Consider the following 21,520-nt stretch of genomic DNA (forward strand, 5'->3'; position numbering starts at 1 on the left):
AGCCTCCCCAACTTCATATAACAATCCCTTACACCTTGTTTGGATTATTTTTTATATTTTTTTGGGGTAAATGAAGATCATATTATATTAAATACTCCTTATTATATAGAGAAAAATAAAACTATAAAAAGGGAGCAAGTGTATGAGACATCATATTACTACGTACATTTATTAAGTTAAAAATTGCACCAATATTTATATATAACTGTTATCATCCAAGCTTAGGGTCTAGACATGACATAGCGAATGAGGAATCCGAAAGTATCTCAAACAAGCCTCTTAGCATTTTTTTAGCTTTTCATAGGTAATGACAATAAATAAACAAGCGAAAAATCATAATAGTAAATATTCAACTTACATATGTCCAATAATACCTCTAATTTTTAAATTTAACGGGGCTAAGACAATTCTCTAGCTCACCCTCAATCAAAATAGAAAGAAATGTTATAGTAAGTTTCTAAAGATCTCAATATATCATAAGCTAGAAAGATAAAAGAGTATTATTCCCGGAACATGGGAACTTACCAAAAGTAGCCTTCAAACGAAATCTCAACTACCCACGTGGAGGAGAACGAGGAAGAGCACTGGTCCCTATATGGTGATATCATGTAGTCAAAAGAGTATGCATTAGTACTTTGAATGTATTAAGTATGTAGGCATGCATTACCAAGTAAAACATTTATGACATGTATAAGGTAAAGTACATAAATGAGTGCATGCATGAGTAATCAAGTAGATATCATTTAAATCATACATGTGTGGATATATATATGCATGAGTAATCATGTAAATAGCATTTGAAACGTTCATTTGTGAGAAAATGACTATAACCGACATTAAGAACATGTGAGCTATTACATTGAATCCAACATAACCCCCTACGTTGGCCGGGGAGTCTACTTGCCTAGGGTAGAACTCCGTCAACTTTACATTCGTTCTTTTACTTTAACTTTAAGGGCTTTCATGGATCCATTTGCCTAAGCCTACAAGGGCTCCTATATTGGTACATAGTTAATGAGACAAGGGGTTGCTACTAGGATTCCCTTACCGAATCCTACCTCAAAGCCTCATTCGGTGTTAAATCAATCTCATGAAATAATTTAATGCTTCAAAATAGTCATAAAATATAGCTTGAGAATTCAAAACATCACATTCGATGGAATAACTCATTAAAACATTTAGTGATTCAAATATGCAAGAATTGTCCTTATAGCATAAAGAATCCATCATTCATAGCATTTCATCATTCTTTTATTTTATAAAACTCTTTTTTATCATATACATTGCTTTCATAAATATTTATTTAGAGTCAAAGCTTTCACGTCAAACTTCATTGAAAATATAGTAAAAGTAGGTGGGTTTAAATCACTTCAACTTTCAAACATGTGTGTAAATGAAATTATGCATAAATACTTTGAAATCCATTAATTAAAAATCATACTTTAAACAACCCACCATGAATTTCAAGAACCTTTAAAGAGATAAATAGAGAAATTACTTACAAACCATCAATTCATACATATGAAAATCTTTTTGCATCAAAATAGATCAATAATCATTAGTTTAACCATAATTCATGCTATTAAGTATAAATAAGAATTACCCATAAGAAAATCTTACTTGAAATCAAGAGATTTAGTTGAAAGAGTTTTGAACTACATAGGTGGAAAAAACTCATGGATAAACACTCATATAACTTAGAGTAAAGCTTAAAAAGAATTGGAAAAAAATAAACACAATTTATCATATAATCAAAATATTTTAGGTATGAGAGTGGAAGGAATACTCTCATTGAAGCCTTACATACCTGAAATTCGAAGCTTTACTCAGAATCGAAAGACTTAATGAACACTCTCGAATCCTAGCCTTTTCTCCTCACCGGAGCGTTTTGTGTACTACCCAAAGTATATGAATCACCGAAATAATATTTCTACACTATTAAAAACTAAAACTATATTTTGAGAATGAGTAAAGAAGTGTATAGAGAGAAGAGTTGTTTGAAAAAGCTTGATGAACAAAATGATGAAATAAGGTGGATATTTATAGGTATGAAGGAGGAACCTAACAATAATTAAAATAATTATAAAGAAAAATCTAAAAAATTAATAGAGGATTTTGATGTCATGGATGATGTCAAATGGATCTAGATCTTCTATAGTTGATGAGATGAATCTTCTTTTTATGGAATACCCTTTTTCGGAGCTATATTTGAATAAGATAACTTCCTAATTAGGATTTGATGTCTGCATATGAATTGTAGCTCTAGAAGTATTCTTTCATGTCGTTCAAGAATCAACTGATTTGGAGCATCCTAGAGTGAGATATGATTTTTCTTCTACAAATACTCCATTTCATCAAAGCACCAGGTCTTGCAAAGATTAATTTATTTGACTTACTTAGCCTCCGAATCTTAAGTTTTGGTCTTCACAAAAGTTGTAAGTAATGATTGGGGTTATTCAGAAATTTGAATCACCTAATTTAAATCATCCTATGAAAAGTTTTTCCCAAAATACAGAAGCAGTATCATTTTCGTCGAAAATTGAAACACCATATACAACGTTTTTAAGGGGTGTTACAATAACTCAGATAACTCCTTATCTGACATATTACATGCAGATACTATTGTGAAAGCTAAGACTAGTGGTTGATGAGTCCATTCATGTAAATTATGTTATTGAGTTGAACGCATTGTTCGTGAAGGCTATCATTTAGCTCTATCTATTTTATAGCATATATTTTTTATCAAGATTTGCATGTGAGACAATTGAACTCTAATAAATGTTCTATGATTTTATTATGGGATATAGCCTAGAAAAATAGTATTTGAGTGATCGTTGAATTAATGGATTGATTATGGATTCCGTTGCGTTATTATCTCCATTTATCGATTGTTATTAATGCATTAAGACTTGCAAGTGATAATTAGGCAAGTGAATGAATAATTGATTCGTCCGACAAGTGGTGTTAGCGGGTATTAGTCACGAATCACATTTGAAATATTTTGAGATGTGATGTATAAATAGTTACTATTTTTAGTTTTAACAGAGTTTTTCTACTCGAAGCAAGTGAGAAGATATTTTGCTTGATTATTATCGAGGTTTTACCGTCCTGACAGAACGACCTTCCTCTGTGGCAGGTAATATTTCTTGCTTGAATCTTTTCCACACTATATATCACCATACAAAATATTCAAAATATGAGATAGAAGATCCCAAAACGTAGTGGTTGTCTTGTCAATATTCTTTAGAGCTGCTAATTTATCTGTTAACTGATTTTGATCCCTATAAGAAATTATCGGATTACCTAGTTATTGAATTACATGCAGTCAATAATTATATGTAAATTGTGGCATCCAGATTTTAAAAACGTCAACAACCGCTTTTACATTCAATAATTATCTGCATAGGTTGAAGATTGTGTGTTAATGTTCAAAATAAGCCATGTAATAGAACGACCTTCCTTTTGTGTCTAGGAATATCTCTTTCTCCACACTATCGGCATACAAAACGTTAAATAAGTGATGGAAGATCTTAAAAACGTAGTGGTTGTCCGGACAATATTTTTTTGATTTGCTAATTGATTTTGATCTCTATGAAAAATTGTTAGATTATCTATTTATTAAAGTAGGTACCTGCAATTAATAATTATATGTAAATTGTGGCATTCAAATTTTAAAAAGGTCAACAACCGCTTTTACATCAATATTAATCTGTAGAGGTTGAAGACTGTGTGTTAATGCTCAAAATAAGCCACGCAATAGAATGACCTTCCTTTGCAATGGCGGATGCAGAATTTTAATTTAGGGGGTTCAACATATAAAAAAAGGAAATAAGCAAAGAAAAATTAAAGCAGACGTTTGCTAAATTTTAACTCGCCTTATTTGTTCTTTTAACATTTCTTTCCATTTTTCTCTACACCGTCGAGCCTTTTTTAAAAAATATCATTTTTTTAACTTTCACTTTGCACTGTCCTACTTTATTTTAAACTTTCTATTTTTTCTTTTAAATTAATGCCCCACAAAAGATAAGTTTCTTTAAAAAGTGTGTATTGAATTATTAATATCATAATATATTTTTTTGAAATTGATAAAGAAAATAAAAAATATTATGATATTAATAATTCAATATTTACACTTTTTTAAAAATAATATATTTTTAGTACTCAATAATAATAGTAATAATAACAAAAGATGTTGAACAACATCAATATATTAATATGTAGAATGATAAAAATATAGTTGAAAAGAACTCACTATGTAACTCGATAAATAATATATAAAATTTAACAAAACGAGATATGCATAGTGTGTTATTTCTTTTCTTTTGGTGGAAAAGTGTGTTAATATTGAAAATCAGATAGAAATTATAGAAATCTAGTTAGGGCTTATATGTGAGTATGAAAAAGAGAGAATAGGAATATTTTTCATTCCAATTACATAAAAAAAAATATAAAATATAATATTTAAACTTAAGAAAAAAAAAAACAATTAAGTAAATAACAAATATACACAAATGGGCTAACTACTTTTTGTCTACCCAGCCACAATTGCTCATTTGAGAGTGAGAAAGGCTCAAGCCCAACAACATATCCAAAGCCCAAAATGCACATTAATTAGAAAAGGGAGTGAGAAACTTTTAAAAACTTTTAAGAAAAGACTTGAGCGAGAATTGAACTCACGACCTTAGTTATAAATTGAACCCCCTTGACCACTGAGCCATTCTTTTCAATTGTACTAAGGGGGTTCATTAAAAGGGATATATCCATAATATTCAAATTTAACCTTCTATATATAACGTAATTTTTCGACTGAGGGGGTTCGGGTGAACCCCCTCACTCCCATGTAGATCCGCCCCTGTTCCTTTGTGTCTGGTAATATTTCTTGCTTGCGTTAGCATGCACTTTCTCCACACTATCATCATACAAAATATTCAAAATATGTGATTGAAAATCTCATAAAATAATGATTATCCTATCAAATATCTTTTTGAGTTGCTAATTGATTTTGATTCCTATAAAAAATTATCGAATTACCTAGTTATTGAATTAGGCACCTATAGTTAATATATATGTAAATTATGGTATCCAAATTTTAAAAAGATTTTTTCATTACTTCAACTAGTATCGATTGATGGGAGAGAGACATATGTGGATTAGTACAATTCATTATTTATTGGCATATTCAGGATTCCAATCGGCTTTGCCTCGCTGCATACTTTCGTTTAGTATTCCTTACAGCTATTCTCCAATCACCCGAAAGCAGTGGCGAGGCGGACATTGAGCTTTTCAACGAAAGATGGATTTGAAAACAGGTACCAAATTGTTTTTGAGCAGCAAGCTACGGTCTAACGAACCCCTAACCTAGGTTGGCAACAACCATTTTTACATCATTATTAATCTGCAGAAGTTGAAGATTGTGTGTTTATGCCCACAATAAGCCACACAATAAAAGCATAAATTTCAGTTATAACACCTTTTTTGAATGGTTATTTGCGTATTGCATTTTATAAAATTATACTTTAAATATAATATTTATGTTGATCATTACTAAAATTTGTTATATTAAATTATACGAAAATGAAAATGTATTTTTTTCTATAACAATTGATTTGGTGTGTTGCTATCTTATTCTTTTTTATTTTATGCTAATTATTATTTTATTTAATAATTTTATTTTATTTTTTTATCTTACTTTTCTAATAATTCTACTTTGTGTCCTATTTATTTTTATTTTTATCATATTAATCAAATTGATAGTGCGTGAAACAATATATATCATGCATCCAAACAAGCTGCTTTTGTGGATACACCGTGTACTTTACACCCTCTATCACACACATATATTAAATTGAATAGTTTATTTTATTTTATTCAAGTGTTAAGTGTTTACTTTTTTAAAATATGAACTATATTTGTAACTAACTATAATAAAATAAGTAAAACTACGAAAAAAAACTTCATATGCATTTAATTTTACAGATCTAAGAAAGAAAATGAATGTTTTCAGTAATTTTGTTTTACTATTTTTGGTTAATTTTATAGGCGTTTTAAAATAAAATCAATATCTATGAATTTACAAATAACTAGTTACAAAAAAGATGTACCGTTGGATAATACTCCCTCCGTTCCTTTTTAGTTGTTATAATTTTCTTTTTGAGAGTTAAAAATTATGAACTTTGACTAATATTTTAAGATATTTTTTTATCATATTAATATGAAAAAAATTATAATTTATAGTACTCTGGGTATAGTTTATGAATATCCAAAGTTTTATCTTAAAATATTGAATTAATGTAATCTAATTTAGTTTTGAAAATTAGTCAAATTGACTCTCAAAAAACGTAACGTGACAATTAGAAAGAAAAAAAATTATTTTAAAATATCGATTAATATAATCTAATTTAGTTTTGACAATTAGTCAAATTAATTCTAAAAAAACGTAAGTGTCAACTAAAAAGAAAAGAAAAGAGTATTTTGCATGTATCTTTTCTTTTAAACGTGCATCTTCAAACTACTTAATAATTAGAAAATGATCACAAATTACACAACAAGATATACTAATTATTAATAATAAATCTTTAGTATTTTAAGCATGTAAGTTGTTTATTAATATATACTATATAGATAAATTTCTCAATGTTATGTTGGCTTGCTTATTTGTTGTTTCACTTCAAATTACACCAGAATTATTTAGTTAGACGAACATGAATTTAGATATTATTTTACGAAATATGAATAATAATATTAATTTTATAAAACATTCATGTAAGTGTTAATTTTAAAATAAAGGAAATTTTGTTCCTTATGCAAAAAGTCAATCATTTACTTAATTCTAATATTTATGAATTAGAACATAGGAATTGAACCCTTTTGGGCCATGGGTCTGCTAGCCCGCTCAATCTAGCAAGTGGAGATAGACAGATGGTGAATACTTTATAGCTTAAATATGAAGTTACCAAAACAAATATAAATTAGGAAATTTTAATGTTCTTTTTTCCCACTTTTTATCCAAGAAAATTAATACATCCAGTTGAAGTGAAAAATACAACCCCCTTGAAGTCAAATGTTTGTAGTGCCTATACTCAATGTATTTCGAAACTTAGATTATCAAGGAATTGTTGGTCTGTTATGAACGCGGATAGCCCAGAGACTGGCCAAGCTGTTGGGCGTAGAGCTAAACCACGAAGAAGCCCCAAAATAAGACAACCCATCAATAAATTTGCTTGAGATCCAGATTGAGCAGAGATAAAAGGATTGTCACTGCGATTTTGGGGATTCATGTATATCAAAGAAAATGTTTGCTCCTCTCATCTCATTCTAGAGTCTAAGATTTGATCCTCATTGTTATCTCTATCCTTAGTTGTTATTGTCTTATTTTCTTCTCTAGTTCAATAGTTCAAGTGTTGTGGTGGATCAATAATTATATAATACTTGAATATTTGTGTTGAAAATTCAGATTTGTTACATGGTCCTTTTGCAGGGGCAGGACAGATCTAAGAAGGGGGGTGCTCACCTGAACCCCTGACAAAGATTTTCTTTTTCCTGTATAGATATGGATTTTGAAATTATTGAACACATGACTAGATGTTGTTAAGTGGTTTAGGGGGTTCAACATCACCTTGAGGTTACAGTAAATTTGGATTATTTTTCTATAACAAATATGGACATATCAAAATATTTTATCTATTTTCGATCCGCTCACATCCGATTGGGACCTACCCTTTTGCCAGCACTAGTTAGGAGCTCTGGAGGTTAAGATGCAGATCAGAGATACTAATTTCTTTTGCCTAAGCATAGATAGTTGGCCAAAAATTTGGAAAGCTAAAAGCTGCAGACAACCTGAGAGCACCTGCAAATTAAACTATCATTGATTAACCATATGGTGCATTAATCCTTTAGGGTGGTCAAATGGAGCAAACCACCACTACTTTCTTTAAGCTCAAAAGTGATGGAAGTTGTCAAGAAGAAAACTGTGGTGCTGGGGCATTATCGAACACAACAATGACAAATTCATCTTACTTAGATTATTCTCTGTTTGTTGCCAAACTTTGGGTTCAAGATCATAAAAATCAGCTATTCAAAAGAAGCTGTCTTAGACAAAATAGTAGTATCACATTGTGAAGGTCAATGATGATAAACTGGGTAGTTCATATGGTAACTTCAATATTCATAGAAACATAAAATTTAACCAAAAAAAAAAGGAAAGACCACAAACATCTCGCCATAACTTACAGATTAAAGAAGGGAGACGAGCTAATAAACATGAAGCTAATCGGACACCAAGAGAGGATACTCACTGTACATGATGGACAGAATAACAGGGAGATATAAGTAGCTACAACCTACACACCCTTAGAACCAGGAACGTCAATCCACTGCAATTGTAGCTCAATTTCGCCACGCTCAACATTTCGCAATCTGATAAACACATTTTGAACAACCTGATCATTTTCCCAGACAATGGAGCTCTCTTCAGAGAAGCAATTTTGCCTGTTTGGCTTTATTTTTGTGATTATGGTTCCACTCGGGATGTTCTTGAAGCGTTTTCTCACCGCATCTATAAATGGGTATATATCAACTTCTGCATCACCCATCTTATCGTCGAGAGAAAATGTATCCTTGTCGTAGACATGCTGCAATGGCAGGAAAACTTCAATTAGGATCACTCTTAGGATTGCATAAATTACAAATCCATGTGATGTTGTTAGAAGATATCACATTTTCTGCTAAAATAAGTCCATTTGTTAAGCATGTCCTATTCCTCAAGTTTCTTTTGAAAAAAGTTGAAAGCAGACCCAGAATGGGTCGAGATTCTAGTCTTTCTAAGATAAGAGTTCTAAGTTCATAATTTGTGCATATTCAATAAATTTCTTTAGACAAATATAAGATTTGGACAAAAGCTATTAGGTTCTACTGAATCCATAACCGGTATTCTAGCTCCACAAACTAGTATAAACTAAGAGTCTAAACCTCCATTTATCCTTCTTGCGATAACAAGGTTATGTGCTGTTTAATTCCTTGATGTAATAAAAATACATTAAAAAATGAAGGTAATTACCAGTTTGATTGGGAGAATTGGTTCAGTAATAGATAGTGTTAATTCTTCATTCCATTCTGGATTGAGATTCTTCTTCACCACTCGAGTCTTCAATTTCTGCTTCCAAAAAATTAATAATGATTAACCTAACAAGAAAGTATATTTGTATCAAAATCTGAAATAGGCATACAGAAGCCATGTCAACAGGGCAATGAAAAACATATTGGTCCAAATATTTGAAATAACATACTCCATCCGTTTCAATTTGTTTGTTTTAGTTACTATTTGGATGATCAAATGATATTTTCTTTGACCATAATCTCGTCACATACTTTTTAAATATTTTGAATTGTTAACTATAGTAACTTATAGTACTTTTTATGTAATTTTTAAATATATAAATTTTATTTTTAAAAAATTGAAGATTTTATGTCCGAATTCACACCAAATATTGGTTAGCTCGTACTCCAAATCAAGCCAAACAAATTGAAACAGAGTTAGTATCTTTATTGAGGTTCATGGCAGTCAACAATTAAGCCCAAATTAGTTTCAAATCTATAACTGCAATTCATTACTCAAAAGTCTTCTTCTTTCTTTTTTTTTTCTTCCTTTTAATTAGCCTCTAGCAGGTACCCAGTGGAAAAATAGAGGAGCCCACAAGTTCACCAAATTATCACCCTTACAAAAAGGAAACAAAAACCAGAGATTAAGACGGAAACAGGGTATGGTTTCAATATATCGTCTATTGAAAATGATTTTTTTATTTTAAGATAGGGTTAAGATGAATTCAAGATTTTTACTAACGAGTTTGAAAAATAAAAATATAATACCTGTGATTTGAACTTCAAAACTACCCCTAGCTAACTTTTATAAATTAAAAATTAAAAAAATACCATATATATAATCGGGTGAACACCATCACCATTCACCCCCACTTATAAGATTACATGAAATATGTCTTAATTACAAAAAATTGTGGTGATTCCCTCGAAGGAAACTATCAAAAACTATAAAAAGTCGGAAATTTTCTACAGAGAATACTACTACTATAGATGGGTGCAGATTGACGACAAAGGACAGACAATTTTCATTAGAATTTCAATTTCCAGGAAATCAAGAATGCAAAAAAAAAAGAAGTAACAGCTGTAAAAAAATATGCGAAAGTAAACAAAAACAAGAAAGGCGTTACCTGTTTGCCCATCCTAACAACAACGTAAGGATCGCTGGTAGTTACATCTCTAATAGCCAAATTAATACCTCTATGGATACGAATTCTCATAAGACCCAACAAATTCTCCATTGAAAACTTGAATGAAGTTGAGAAAAGGTGTGTGTGTTTGGGGGGGGGGGGGAGGGGTTGCAAGATAAAGAATTAAGACAAAGAAAGAGAGATATGGAATGATAATTAGTACACAATTGGCTAACGTCTTATTTATACTGATAAAAAGCAAGAATTGAAGGGCTGACTGTAACTGAGAATATTAAAGGTAAAAGTCTTTTTCTGTATTTATTTCTCTTTTGTTCTGAAAAAAATAAAATATTTGATACGTTCTATATACTTTTAGTTTGAAAATATTTTTATTTTTTTAAAATTAGACAATCAATATTTTATATCAAGACAAAAATTAAAATTTAATCTAGTACTAATAGCTAGAACTGAATTGACGAGTTAAATACGTATTGATAATTTTTAATTATATTGGTTAATTGAATTTTGACGGAGAAAGCAACTGTTAACGTTGCTTTGTCGCGGAGTTATCGGGAGTTAGTGCAGTTGGTAGAACCAGACGACTGCAGGTAATCGTCCGGCTAATCAATAATTATGAGACATTTTTGGATCATAAAAGTTTGGTGACACTACGTGCCAACTTGTCATTTCTTTATAAAGCAAATTATCTACTTTTTGGATACATGTAGTACACATGCGTGACCCTACATCATGTTTAGGTTTTAACTCCGATAAAACTTTACTAAATTAATAATTTTATTAATATAATATTTTTCTCTAATTTTAATTTGGATCAATACAAAAAATTACTCATTTTGATAAGATAAAAGTAAATTAAATAAATGACATATTACTAATCCTAACAAGACTTTTTAGATTTCAATATCTAGCAGTAGAATTCTAACAATACCTAGCAACTTATTAAATATTCGTATTAAAATTTTAAAAAAAGGGAAAATAAGAATTGATTAAATAATGGCCATATTAATTCAAGAAATATACATTCCATAAATAAAGGGATTGTGTAACTGTCATAATATATGGATTCCTTGAGTATCTCTCACTCTATTTAATTGTTTGTTATCACAATTATCAGAATTCTCTCTACCTTCTTCATCATTTTTTTGCTATTTTCATCTCTTTTTTTTTTTGTTAATTTAATTATGGAAAGTAATAGCTTGTGCTGGATATTGATTCAACACAGAGGTTAATGGGATGCTGCAGTTTTGTTTTTATTTTTAATTATTTTTCTCTTATTGTGGTTTGTTATATTTGTTTGATGTCGTTTTTATTCATTTTTTATATCGATTTTGATTTTGTTGCAGTAATGTGACTACTAAAATTGGATACTAAAGCTTCGTTTGTGTTGTTTTTAAAGTTATTTCTTTGCTAATGGTTTCTGATTTTTTTTTCTTTTTCCCGTATCGATTTGATTTTCTTGTAGTAATTTGACTAATGAAATTGAATACTCCATGTTCATTTGCCTGATTGTGTAATTCTTTTGTAATGGATTCTTATTTTTTGTATGAATTGTTGTTTCAAAATATATTCAAAAAGGTTATTGCATATCATTAATAAATAATGTGAACTGTATGAATAATGATTTAAATTATATGTTTTCTATTATCCAAAATTATATATATTGGTATGATTTTGATATGAATTATAATTTTAAAATTAAATGGACCTATTGTATGATTTTGATATGAATTTTGATTTCAAATTAATTTTTATAAATAAATGGTTCATATTTATTATTTTTTTGTAGTTCAAAATTTGAGAACCTCAGAATTATATGCAATTGATATGAATTTAGGTTGTAAGGAGTGTATATAAACTGATTTGGTTTAACTTTGTTATTTCAAAATAGTATATTCAAAAAGCTTATTTCATACCATTAATATAACAATGTGAACTATATAAATTCTTGTATGAATTGTGATTTCAAAAATAAATGGACCTGTTGTATAATTTTGATATGAATTTTGGTTTCTAACTGATCTTTATAAATAAACGGTTCATATTGATTATTTTTTGTAGTTCAAAATTTGAGAATTTGAGGATTGTATGAAATTGATATGTATTTAGGTTTTAAGGAGTGTATATAAATTGATTTGATTTAACTTTGTTATTTCAAAATAGTATATTCAAAAAGCTTACTGCATACCATTAATAAACAATGTGAACTGTATAAATTCTTGTATGAATAATGATTTAAACTATATATTTTCTATTATCTAAAATTATATATATATATATATATATATATATATATATATATATATATATATTTAATTGTATGATTTTAGTATGAATTAAAAAAAAAAAGGGCAGCCCGGTGCACTTAAGCTCCCTCTCTGCGCAGGGTTCGGGGAAGGGTCCGACCACAAGGGTCTATTGTACGCAGCCTTACCTCCTGATTTTAGTATGAATTATGATTTCAAAAATAAATGGACCTACTGTATAATTTTGTTATGAATTTCGGTATCAAACTGATCTCTACAAATAAATGGTTCATATTGATTGTTTTTTGTAGTTCAAAATTTGAGAACTTAAGAATTGTATGAAATTGATATGGATTTAGGTTTTAAGGAGTGTATATAAACTGATATGGTTTAACTCTGCCTTTCTGACTGTATTAATGAAAACAAATTCTTGTTTCTTTTTGTTTGGTCAATATCGATCTCTGAAATATATATATTATTATTATTATTATTATTATTATTATTATTATTTATGGTGCACTGCTTTGGGAGTACGCAAATTTTAAAACAAAGTTTATATCAAATTTTAACATTATTATTATTATCTAAAAATACAAAAAAAAGTACTTCTTCCATCCCAATTTGATGGGCACTATCAACTTTACACGGTAATTAAGAAATCATTAATACATTAGAAAACTTTACCATTTTGCCCTTTATTTGTATCAATATAATATATATAGAGTATGGAAATAGCTAGTATTAAAAATTGTTTATATTCAAAAGGTTATATTAATTGTAGGGTAAAATAAAAAAAAATTAATTCTATCTTAATTTATTAAGTGATCAAGTAATATGAGACAAATATTTTTAATAAAATATCCATCTAATATGGAACGGAGAGAGTACTATATTGTTAGTCTTTGCTTTCTTCCCTCAATACACAAGAGACAGTCAAAGACTCTATAGGTGGTAGAGTGACTTAGTGAAAGAAAATTATATACAATTATTTTTTTGGCAAAATCGAAGCTAATATTTAGGTAATAATAGTAAATTTTAAGTTTTGATCATGAAAACTGACTAATTATATCTATTCAACAACATGTATATTAACTATTGGCATTTGAGTTCATGAGAATATGAACTATAACCCAACCTTTGATAATTTATTGTTAATTTAAAGTCAAGTCTTAAATAAAGTCATTCAACAGGCACTAGTGGGAGAGTTTGAAGAAGTAAATTAAATTAAAATCAATGATATTCTTTTTTTTTTTTTCACACATCAAAGAAAGTCAATGATCACAATTGTTCTTGAATAGTTCATGGAGTATTTCTCCATTGGTATGTTTTGCTAGTTGACTAATTAACTCCTATGTTATATGAAAAATAATAATTGAGGAATATCAAAAATTAATTGACTGAAAATTTAGAATGACTTTTGGGGCTCGCATGGTTTAGTTGAGTTGCATTTATAAATACGTAGTTAAAGTTGTTTATGTGTTCAGTAAAATGTGTTGATAAGCATTTTTTCGTTGTTAAAATGATGAAAATGTTCTTAAAGCAAATTATTATTAAAAAAATATATTTAAAGGTATTTATTTTAATATAAAATAGGACAAATCAAAATTATTAGAGTATGTTTTAAGAAGAATATTTTGAAAACTACAAAAGATATTAGAGATAAAATCGTAAAATATTTGGTTAAATCAAAATTATTTATAAGCTATAAAATCATACATTAAGAGTGGATTAACTTGTGATTTTTGATTGATTTTGATTTATAAGTATTTTTAACATTATCAAACTGGTGGATAAATAAAAATAATAATTATAGTGCAGCCAAACACCATCTACACTAAACTACCAGAGAAAGGAAGAGAATCATTTAATTGGTTAGACAAACTTAAAAAATAAAAAAGGATTTCGAGAGAAAAATTTACCTTCTTGTCGAGTAAAATTAAGTGCTTTTTAATGCTATAGTTATCTTCTTTTTCACTTAATTAGAATTTCTTCTTGTCAAAGTATGCAAATCATGTGCCCGTAAATAACAAACATGTCATAATTTGGAGTGGAGAAAAAGATTTAATTTTATGTCATTAATGGGACCAGAAAACAAAATAAAAGTCTTCAATGTTAGCTATTGCGGGAATCATATGCCAAATATTATTGGGTGCTCATAAAATATTTTTTTTTAAATCTAACATGCAGGATATTTAATTAAGGAAAGATCGAATTGTAGTTTGGAATTCTATGTTTGCCTTTAATTTCCTTCATTGTTTATTTTCTTAAATATAAAATGTCCAAATCCTTTAAAGGTCAAAAATTTAATAGTATTAGTATGTTGCCTAAAGCACCCCAAGAATCAAGATGGTAGTTAAAGAATGAATTAACTCTCTATATAAATAAATATTAATGTGAATGTGAACTTAAAGATAGAATATGAAATAAGAATTGCCTCAAATTTTTCCTTCTTTTTATTAGTAGGTACACAAAAAGGGAAATGAAGTTGTGAACAATTAATTTTTCAACCATACTAAAGTATAAAGGGATTAGGGACCATATACTAGCAACTAGACATGTGAAAGGAAATGTTTTGGGCTCCATTGTCATTTATTCCCTTCATTCATATTAGTTCTTCACGCTATTAAAATAATTATTTTAAATTACTTGTTAAATTATAAAATTAAAATAAAATTAATTACATTCTACGCATTTTATCTTTACATTTTTTTAAAAGTGTAAAAAAATTTATATAAAACTGTCATTCTTATTTATAATTTCTTCTGAAAGTGGATAACTAATATAGAACGGAAAGAATAATTAAAAAATGGTACTGTAATAGATAACGACGGTTGCTTTGAAAGTCAAGAGTGAGGTCGTTTTTGCACAGGGGAACACTCCCCCAGCAAAAGATTAGGAAAATATATATCCAAACTTTGTGCCTTCAAATGACATAAGTTTCTATTCTCAACAAATTTTGCTGACAAATATTCTGTTGATTTGATAGCGAATAGACACTACTGACTACACTAATAGTATATAATTGTCAAAATAATAATTCAGGTGGCTAACCTAGATCTAATAACTTTTTGCACAAATTCTATATTTGATCATAAAAAGTTATTTCGATATACCAAATTCATGTACTTAACACGCAATCATGATTCTTCATCTTCAAACTGTGGATCATTTTCGTAGTCCACTCCCTTTTTTTTTGGGTTACAAAATATGGAAGAGTTTTTTCATTCGTTAACATTTTCTTGAGATAGTTTTTTTTCATCTAATGTCTGATACTCACATTAGAATTTGATTATATCCGGATTCATGCTGTGTAAGACCTCATTCAAAAAGAAGAGCTCTCTGTAAAGAATTTTTTAATATTCAAAGTTCAAATCCGAGACTTTTTATTCCAGAGATGGTTTAATTGTTGTATCCTGAAACAATTATGCAGTGTTTGAAAACATAACCTAAATCACATTCGGGTCCCAATTTCATATGCATGCAAGAGCTATGGACCGCCTGTAAATTAGCCCAATTATTAGAGTGGTCTTGGACGCATTCCTTGAAATTAGGGTCCACTGGCGTTTCACGGCCTTGTTTTTGTATTTTAAAAAATAATTAATGAGATAAAAAGTTTTAAATTTTTATTTATGATATTATTCTAGAGTTTTAATAGTTGAATTGGAAATTTCAAGTACAATTTTTAGATACAGATGCAACTTGAGAGAATTACATCCTAAAGCTAACTGTTAAAGTGACATAACCCAAAACTATATAAATATCATATCACATTTATTATAGAAATATTTACTTAAATAATATAATATATAACATTAATTACGAATTTTAGTGTATATTTTAATTTTACCAAAAATAAAAATATATATTTTTATCCAGAATAATAAAAAAAACAAAGAAACATTTTTTCTATTTCTCCCAATCTCTCCTTTCTCTTTCTTTTTTCCGTTTTCTCTCTCTCCTTTCTCTTTCTTCCCTCCTCTCTTTCCTTCTTCTCTTTTTTCTATTTTGATCCCTTTTTTTTTCCCTCTCTCCTCCTCTTTTTCTTTGTCCCTCTTTTTAAAAATAACTAGTAAAGTGTACGTGTTTTGTATGTACGTGTCACGTTAATTTATTATAAATGTATATAAAAAAATATATTATTGTATGTTTATATTATGAAGTATAAAACTTGAATAAAAATAACATAAAATTTTTAAGATAAAAATTATTTTTAACATAAGCATTTTTATCCAAACACTCAATTGCTTATTTATATAAATAACTTTCAGCACTTCAAAGTTCTAAAAACACTTCATACATAAAAGTTACTTTTTAAGCTCATCCAAACGAGGTCGAAAAGGAAAAAAAGAAGAGAAAGAACGCAGATAAAGAGAGAAAATGAGGGTAATAAAATAATTTTAGTTATTAATTAAGATAAATATGTTATAAATCATAATAAAAAAAATATTTTAAAAAAATAATTATTAATAAAAATAGTTCATTTATGTCAAAAGGCCTTTATTATCCTTGGATCCGCACTAACCCCAATAGATCTATGTTAAGATCCTTTATTTACAAATGAATGTTAAAATTAACAAATTTACTCTACCATAAATAGGCAACTCTTTTCCAAGTTACCATTTTCAAGTGAGTTGCCTAGACACCCATAATTATCGGTGCACTAAACACTGCTTCGGATGAACGCTATAACATCATTGTTATCATTTATGGGACTATGAACATGGAGGGTGATGGGTGACTCTGATGCTGTTAATACAATTCAATAATTTTCGGTGCACTAAACACTGCTAATCTGGATGAATGCTACAACGTCGTTGTTATTATTTACGGGACCATGGACATGGAGGGCGATGGGTGACTCTGATGTTGTTAATACAATCCAATAAGAATCACACTGCAAAAAGTTAGTTCTTTTAATTCATATTAATTGAATTTGTGAGGCAGTGTATATCTATTTGAGGAAAAAAATTATGATATAAATTGAATATTACTTCATTTTCGTTCTTTTAGTTATTCTCAAATTATTTTTTTAAATAGAAATAATTGAAAGTAAAAATCATAATTATAGGCAATTAACTCTCTTTAATATATCACATGGAAAATTTAAATGAAGAAAAAAAACAGAAAAAATTGAACAATTAACTTATTTTGGATATTTAAAGAAACTTAAAAATCAAATTATTATGAACTAGAGAAGAATGTAGTTATTAAGATGGAAAAAACCAAGATTATATAAATTCCACATCATTAATATAACTCAGAAAAAATCACACCCTGAAAATTAGCTATTAAGATGAAAGAACAGAAGATTAAACATTCAAACTCCCCGCGACAAAAAACTACATGTTTATATATAATTAAAAATACTTTTATTTATAAAAATAAATATTAAACACTCTTAAGGACCGTTTGGTTACTGGTTAGAGTTAGTTATGTAGATATTAATTAATGCAGATTGCAGGATTTAGTTATGTAGAATTTTAAAAAAATTAGTTAGCTAATTTTTATTTCTTAATTTTAAAATATTCAGTGAGCTACTATTTCTTATACTCATTAAAATAAATAATTACTTAAATAACACGTTAAAATTTAAATAAATATCAATAGCTAAAATAATAAAGTAAATAACAAATAACCGAAAGCAATTAAATAATGCATATTAAATATGATTAAGCAATCAAGACAAAAAAGGGGTAAATGTGTAATTTATTATTTTAAAATTTTAATACATGTATAGCTAATACCACATAACTTATTTCATCTTCTATCCCACATAACTTATACATAGATTCCCTAATAAGTTATGTAAGTATCAATTATGTAGAATTACAAAAAATGTAACCAAATATTGTACTAAAGTAATACGTGAATAACTTTTATCTTATTTATAAATCAAATATGATATAAAATTAATATATGAATAACTAAAATTATTTATGTATTAGCTTTATATTTATTTTAGGCGAAATTCATCGATGACCCCCTAAAGTTGGCACTAGGGGTGTACATATATCGGGTTGGTTCGGATTTGTTACAAACCAAACCAAACCATTTGTGTCGGGTTATTAAATCTATAAACCAAACTAAACCAATACAAGTCGGGTTTTTCAATATTAATTTTTCTCGGATTTTTCGGGTTTTTCGGGTTTTTCGGGTTTTTTATAGACGGAGGCAAAACAAAGTTTTAACTTTATAATAAAACTAAAATGTCAAATAGCCATAATGAACCCAAATGTTCACCACTTCTGCCAATTAACTTAATCACACATAAATAAAAACTAATATAGTTTCTTCCATAAAATTAAGCAACTACAGCTTTAGACAAAATGATATGTTAGATGTCACAAAAACAAAAATTCACCTTAGAGTTTGAGTATACTCTAAATCATCTAGACTATTACAACTGAAGTTGCTTAATCTCTCAATTAAACTCAATAAACATAATATTGGAAGCAATCTGCATATCTGGTTCTATTTTCTTATCTGCAAAATAAAAAGTTAAGTCAAATATAGCTCTAGAGGAGATATAAAGGTTTTCAAAGGTGCATCATGAATAAATGCCAGCCAATTCATAACTATAAAAAAATGAGCTTTACAAAACAACTTTTTGTAGAAGAAGTCTTTAACTTTTGTAAAAGAATAGTGTAATCAATTAACATACCAATTCTCACACAGATGGTGCATCGTGAATGAAATTGGCTAATTAATTTTCAAAGGTGAGTCTCGATACTCTGCAAGAAAAATGAATAAATTAATAACAAAAATAAGAAAAAAAAACAAATCTGTAACACTTTAATAACACATTAAGGTCTAAAGTACAAGGCAAACCGATAAACCGAAAATTCTTATTAGTTAATTGATTGACTAGGTACAGGAATATATTGCAGACAGTGCAATATTTTGTCAAAGTTTCTCAAGTTTAAAAGGACCAACTTATGGGGAAAAAGCAATTTACTTACCAAAAACTGTATGATGCCTGCAGGCTGCAGCATGTAGGAGCCTATTTAATAATCTGCTGATTATTTGATGAATTTAGCTTCAGAATAATAACAAGGTTTGGTCATTGTGAAGAAAAACAAGAGTCTAATATCATGAAGTAGTGCTTATAAGTTAGAACACAGTGTCTGCAGTAGCACTTTAATACAAGTCCCCTGTAAGTAGCACTTTAATAATAAAAACAAGAAGAAAAAAAAACAAATCTGCAGTAGCACTAAGGCAGTAGCAAAGTTATACCAGTATGGAACTATTTGTCTGCTTTCCTTATGATGCATCTATGTACAAGAGATGCAAATAAACTATGATTAGAATAAATCAATAAACCAATTAACAATGTACTAAGCAATGCCAAAGTTATAGAATAAACAATAAACCAATTAACAATACCTTCATCAACTTGCTCGATGTTCTGGACTTCTTCTAAACTGTCGTGAAAATTGTATTCTTTAGAAGGTGATCGTAGCCATTGTTGAGTACAAATTAGAGCTTCTACTGTTTTTGGCAGTAAAGAACTCCGGTAAGAATCAAGAATTCGACCACTTGTGCTAAATGCCGACTCAGATGCAACAGTAGAAACAGGAATAGCAAGAACATCTCTCGCAATTTTTGAAACAACTGGATATTTACTAGACGAAACTTTCCACCAAGACAAGATATCAAAATCTTTATTCTTCACCACATCATCCATCAAGTATATCTGAAGATCAGATTTGTTGGAAATATTTCCCTCGTTTGCCAAATGTTTCTCCCACTCAGATTCCAATAAATCATCGGTTTCATGCATGCTAGTATCACCTCCAATATTGTCATTAAAAAAAGCATCAACGGTAGAGTTTTTGTAAGAATCATACAAACGTGTTAAAACACTTGCCACATCTTCCGACTTTAATCTTCCTAACAAAGGACCATATGCTTTGGAAAGAGTGAAGTTTACATACTTCATCTTAAATCTGGGGTCTAACACAACAACAACAAGCAATAACATATTCATATTCTCAAAATTTCCCCAATACTTCTCAAATTTACTTTTCATCCTGTCGGCCATATCAACCAAAATAAGATCTTCACATTTAGAATACTTTTTAATAGAACTTCGAAGACTAAAAAATTCACGAAAGAAACAGTTGGAAGTAACATACGAAGTCCTTGAAAATTTTAAAGTGGTTTGGTAGAAAAGATCAAGAAACTTGACAAAAACTCTCACATTATTCCAGTCAGTTGCTGATGGATTTCCTCTTAATGCACTTATTTCCCGACAATACTTTTGGTATTTATGGTCATCCAGATACATTCTTGTAAAGGCTTTTTCAAATTTTAAAGCTGTATCTAACATTGTATATGTCGAGTTCCATCTAATTTCAATATCAAGACTCACAAGACCATGAGTATCTATCTTAGTTTTTTCAACAAATGACTTAAAAGAAGCAAACCTTGAAGGAGAAGATCTAACATATTTTACCGCATTTCTTACACGAGAAATGGGTTCAATTTGTTCATCTAACCCTTCTTTTACAATCAAGTTCAATATGTGAGCACTACACCTAACATGTAAAAATTCATTTCCAAGTATTACCCCATTCCAATCATCCATTAGCACCTTCAAATGCTTAATGGCAGCATCATTGGCAGTCGCATTGTCTAAGGTTACTGTAAACAAGTTATCAATGCCCCAACCCAATAAGCATTCCTCAATTCCCTTAGCAATAGTCTCCCCTTTGTGATCTGGTGTTGTAAAAAAATTCAAAATTTTCTTTTGTAAATTCCATTGGTCATCAATCCAATGTGCAGTGACAACCATATAACTCAAATTTTGGAGTGATGTCCACGTGTCACTAGTAAGGCAAATACGTTGGTCCTTGATAAGATATTTAAGCTTATCTTTTTCTTCTTGATAAATCCTCAAGCAATGTCTTGCAACAGTAACACGAGAAGGTAGTTCAAAATTTGGTAAGGCTTTAGTCATTAATTTCCTAAAGCCTTCTCCCTCTACAACTCTAAATGGCTGCTCATCAATAATTACAAATTCAGCAATGGCCC

General features: G+C 28.9%; 1 protein-coding gene across 1 annotated transcript; it reads right to left on the reverse strand.

Annotated features, from left to right (window-relative positions):
• Positions 1-8,125: 8,125 nt before the first annotated feature.
• Positions 8,126-10,423, reverse strand: LOC129875172 (protein C2-DOMAIN ABA-RELATED 3-like). The gene is made up of 3 exons (XM_055950613.1): positions 10,224-10,423; positions 9,056-9,151; positions 8,126-8,630 (listed from the first exon to the last, which is right to left on the reverse strand). Exons 1-3 carry the CDS (start codon positions 10,332-10,334, stop codon positions 8,340-8,342), a joined length of 498 nt encoding a protein of 165 aa, XP_055806588.1. The 5' UTR covers positions 10,335-10,423; the 3' UTR covers positions 8,126-8,339.
• Between the last annotated feature and the right edge of the window lie 11,097 nt (positions 10,424-21,520).

This window comes from Solanum dulcamara, chromosome 11 (assembly GCF_947179165.1).
Source record: "Solanum dulcamara chromosome 11, daSolDulc1.2, whole genome shotgun sequence".
NCBI lineage: Eukaryota > Viridiplantae > Streptophyta > Magnoliopsida > Solanales > Solanaceae > Solanum > Solanum dulcamara.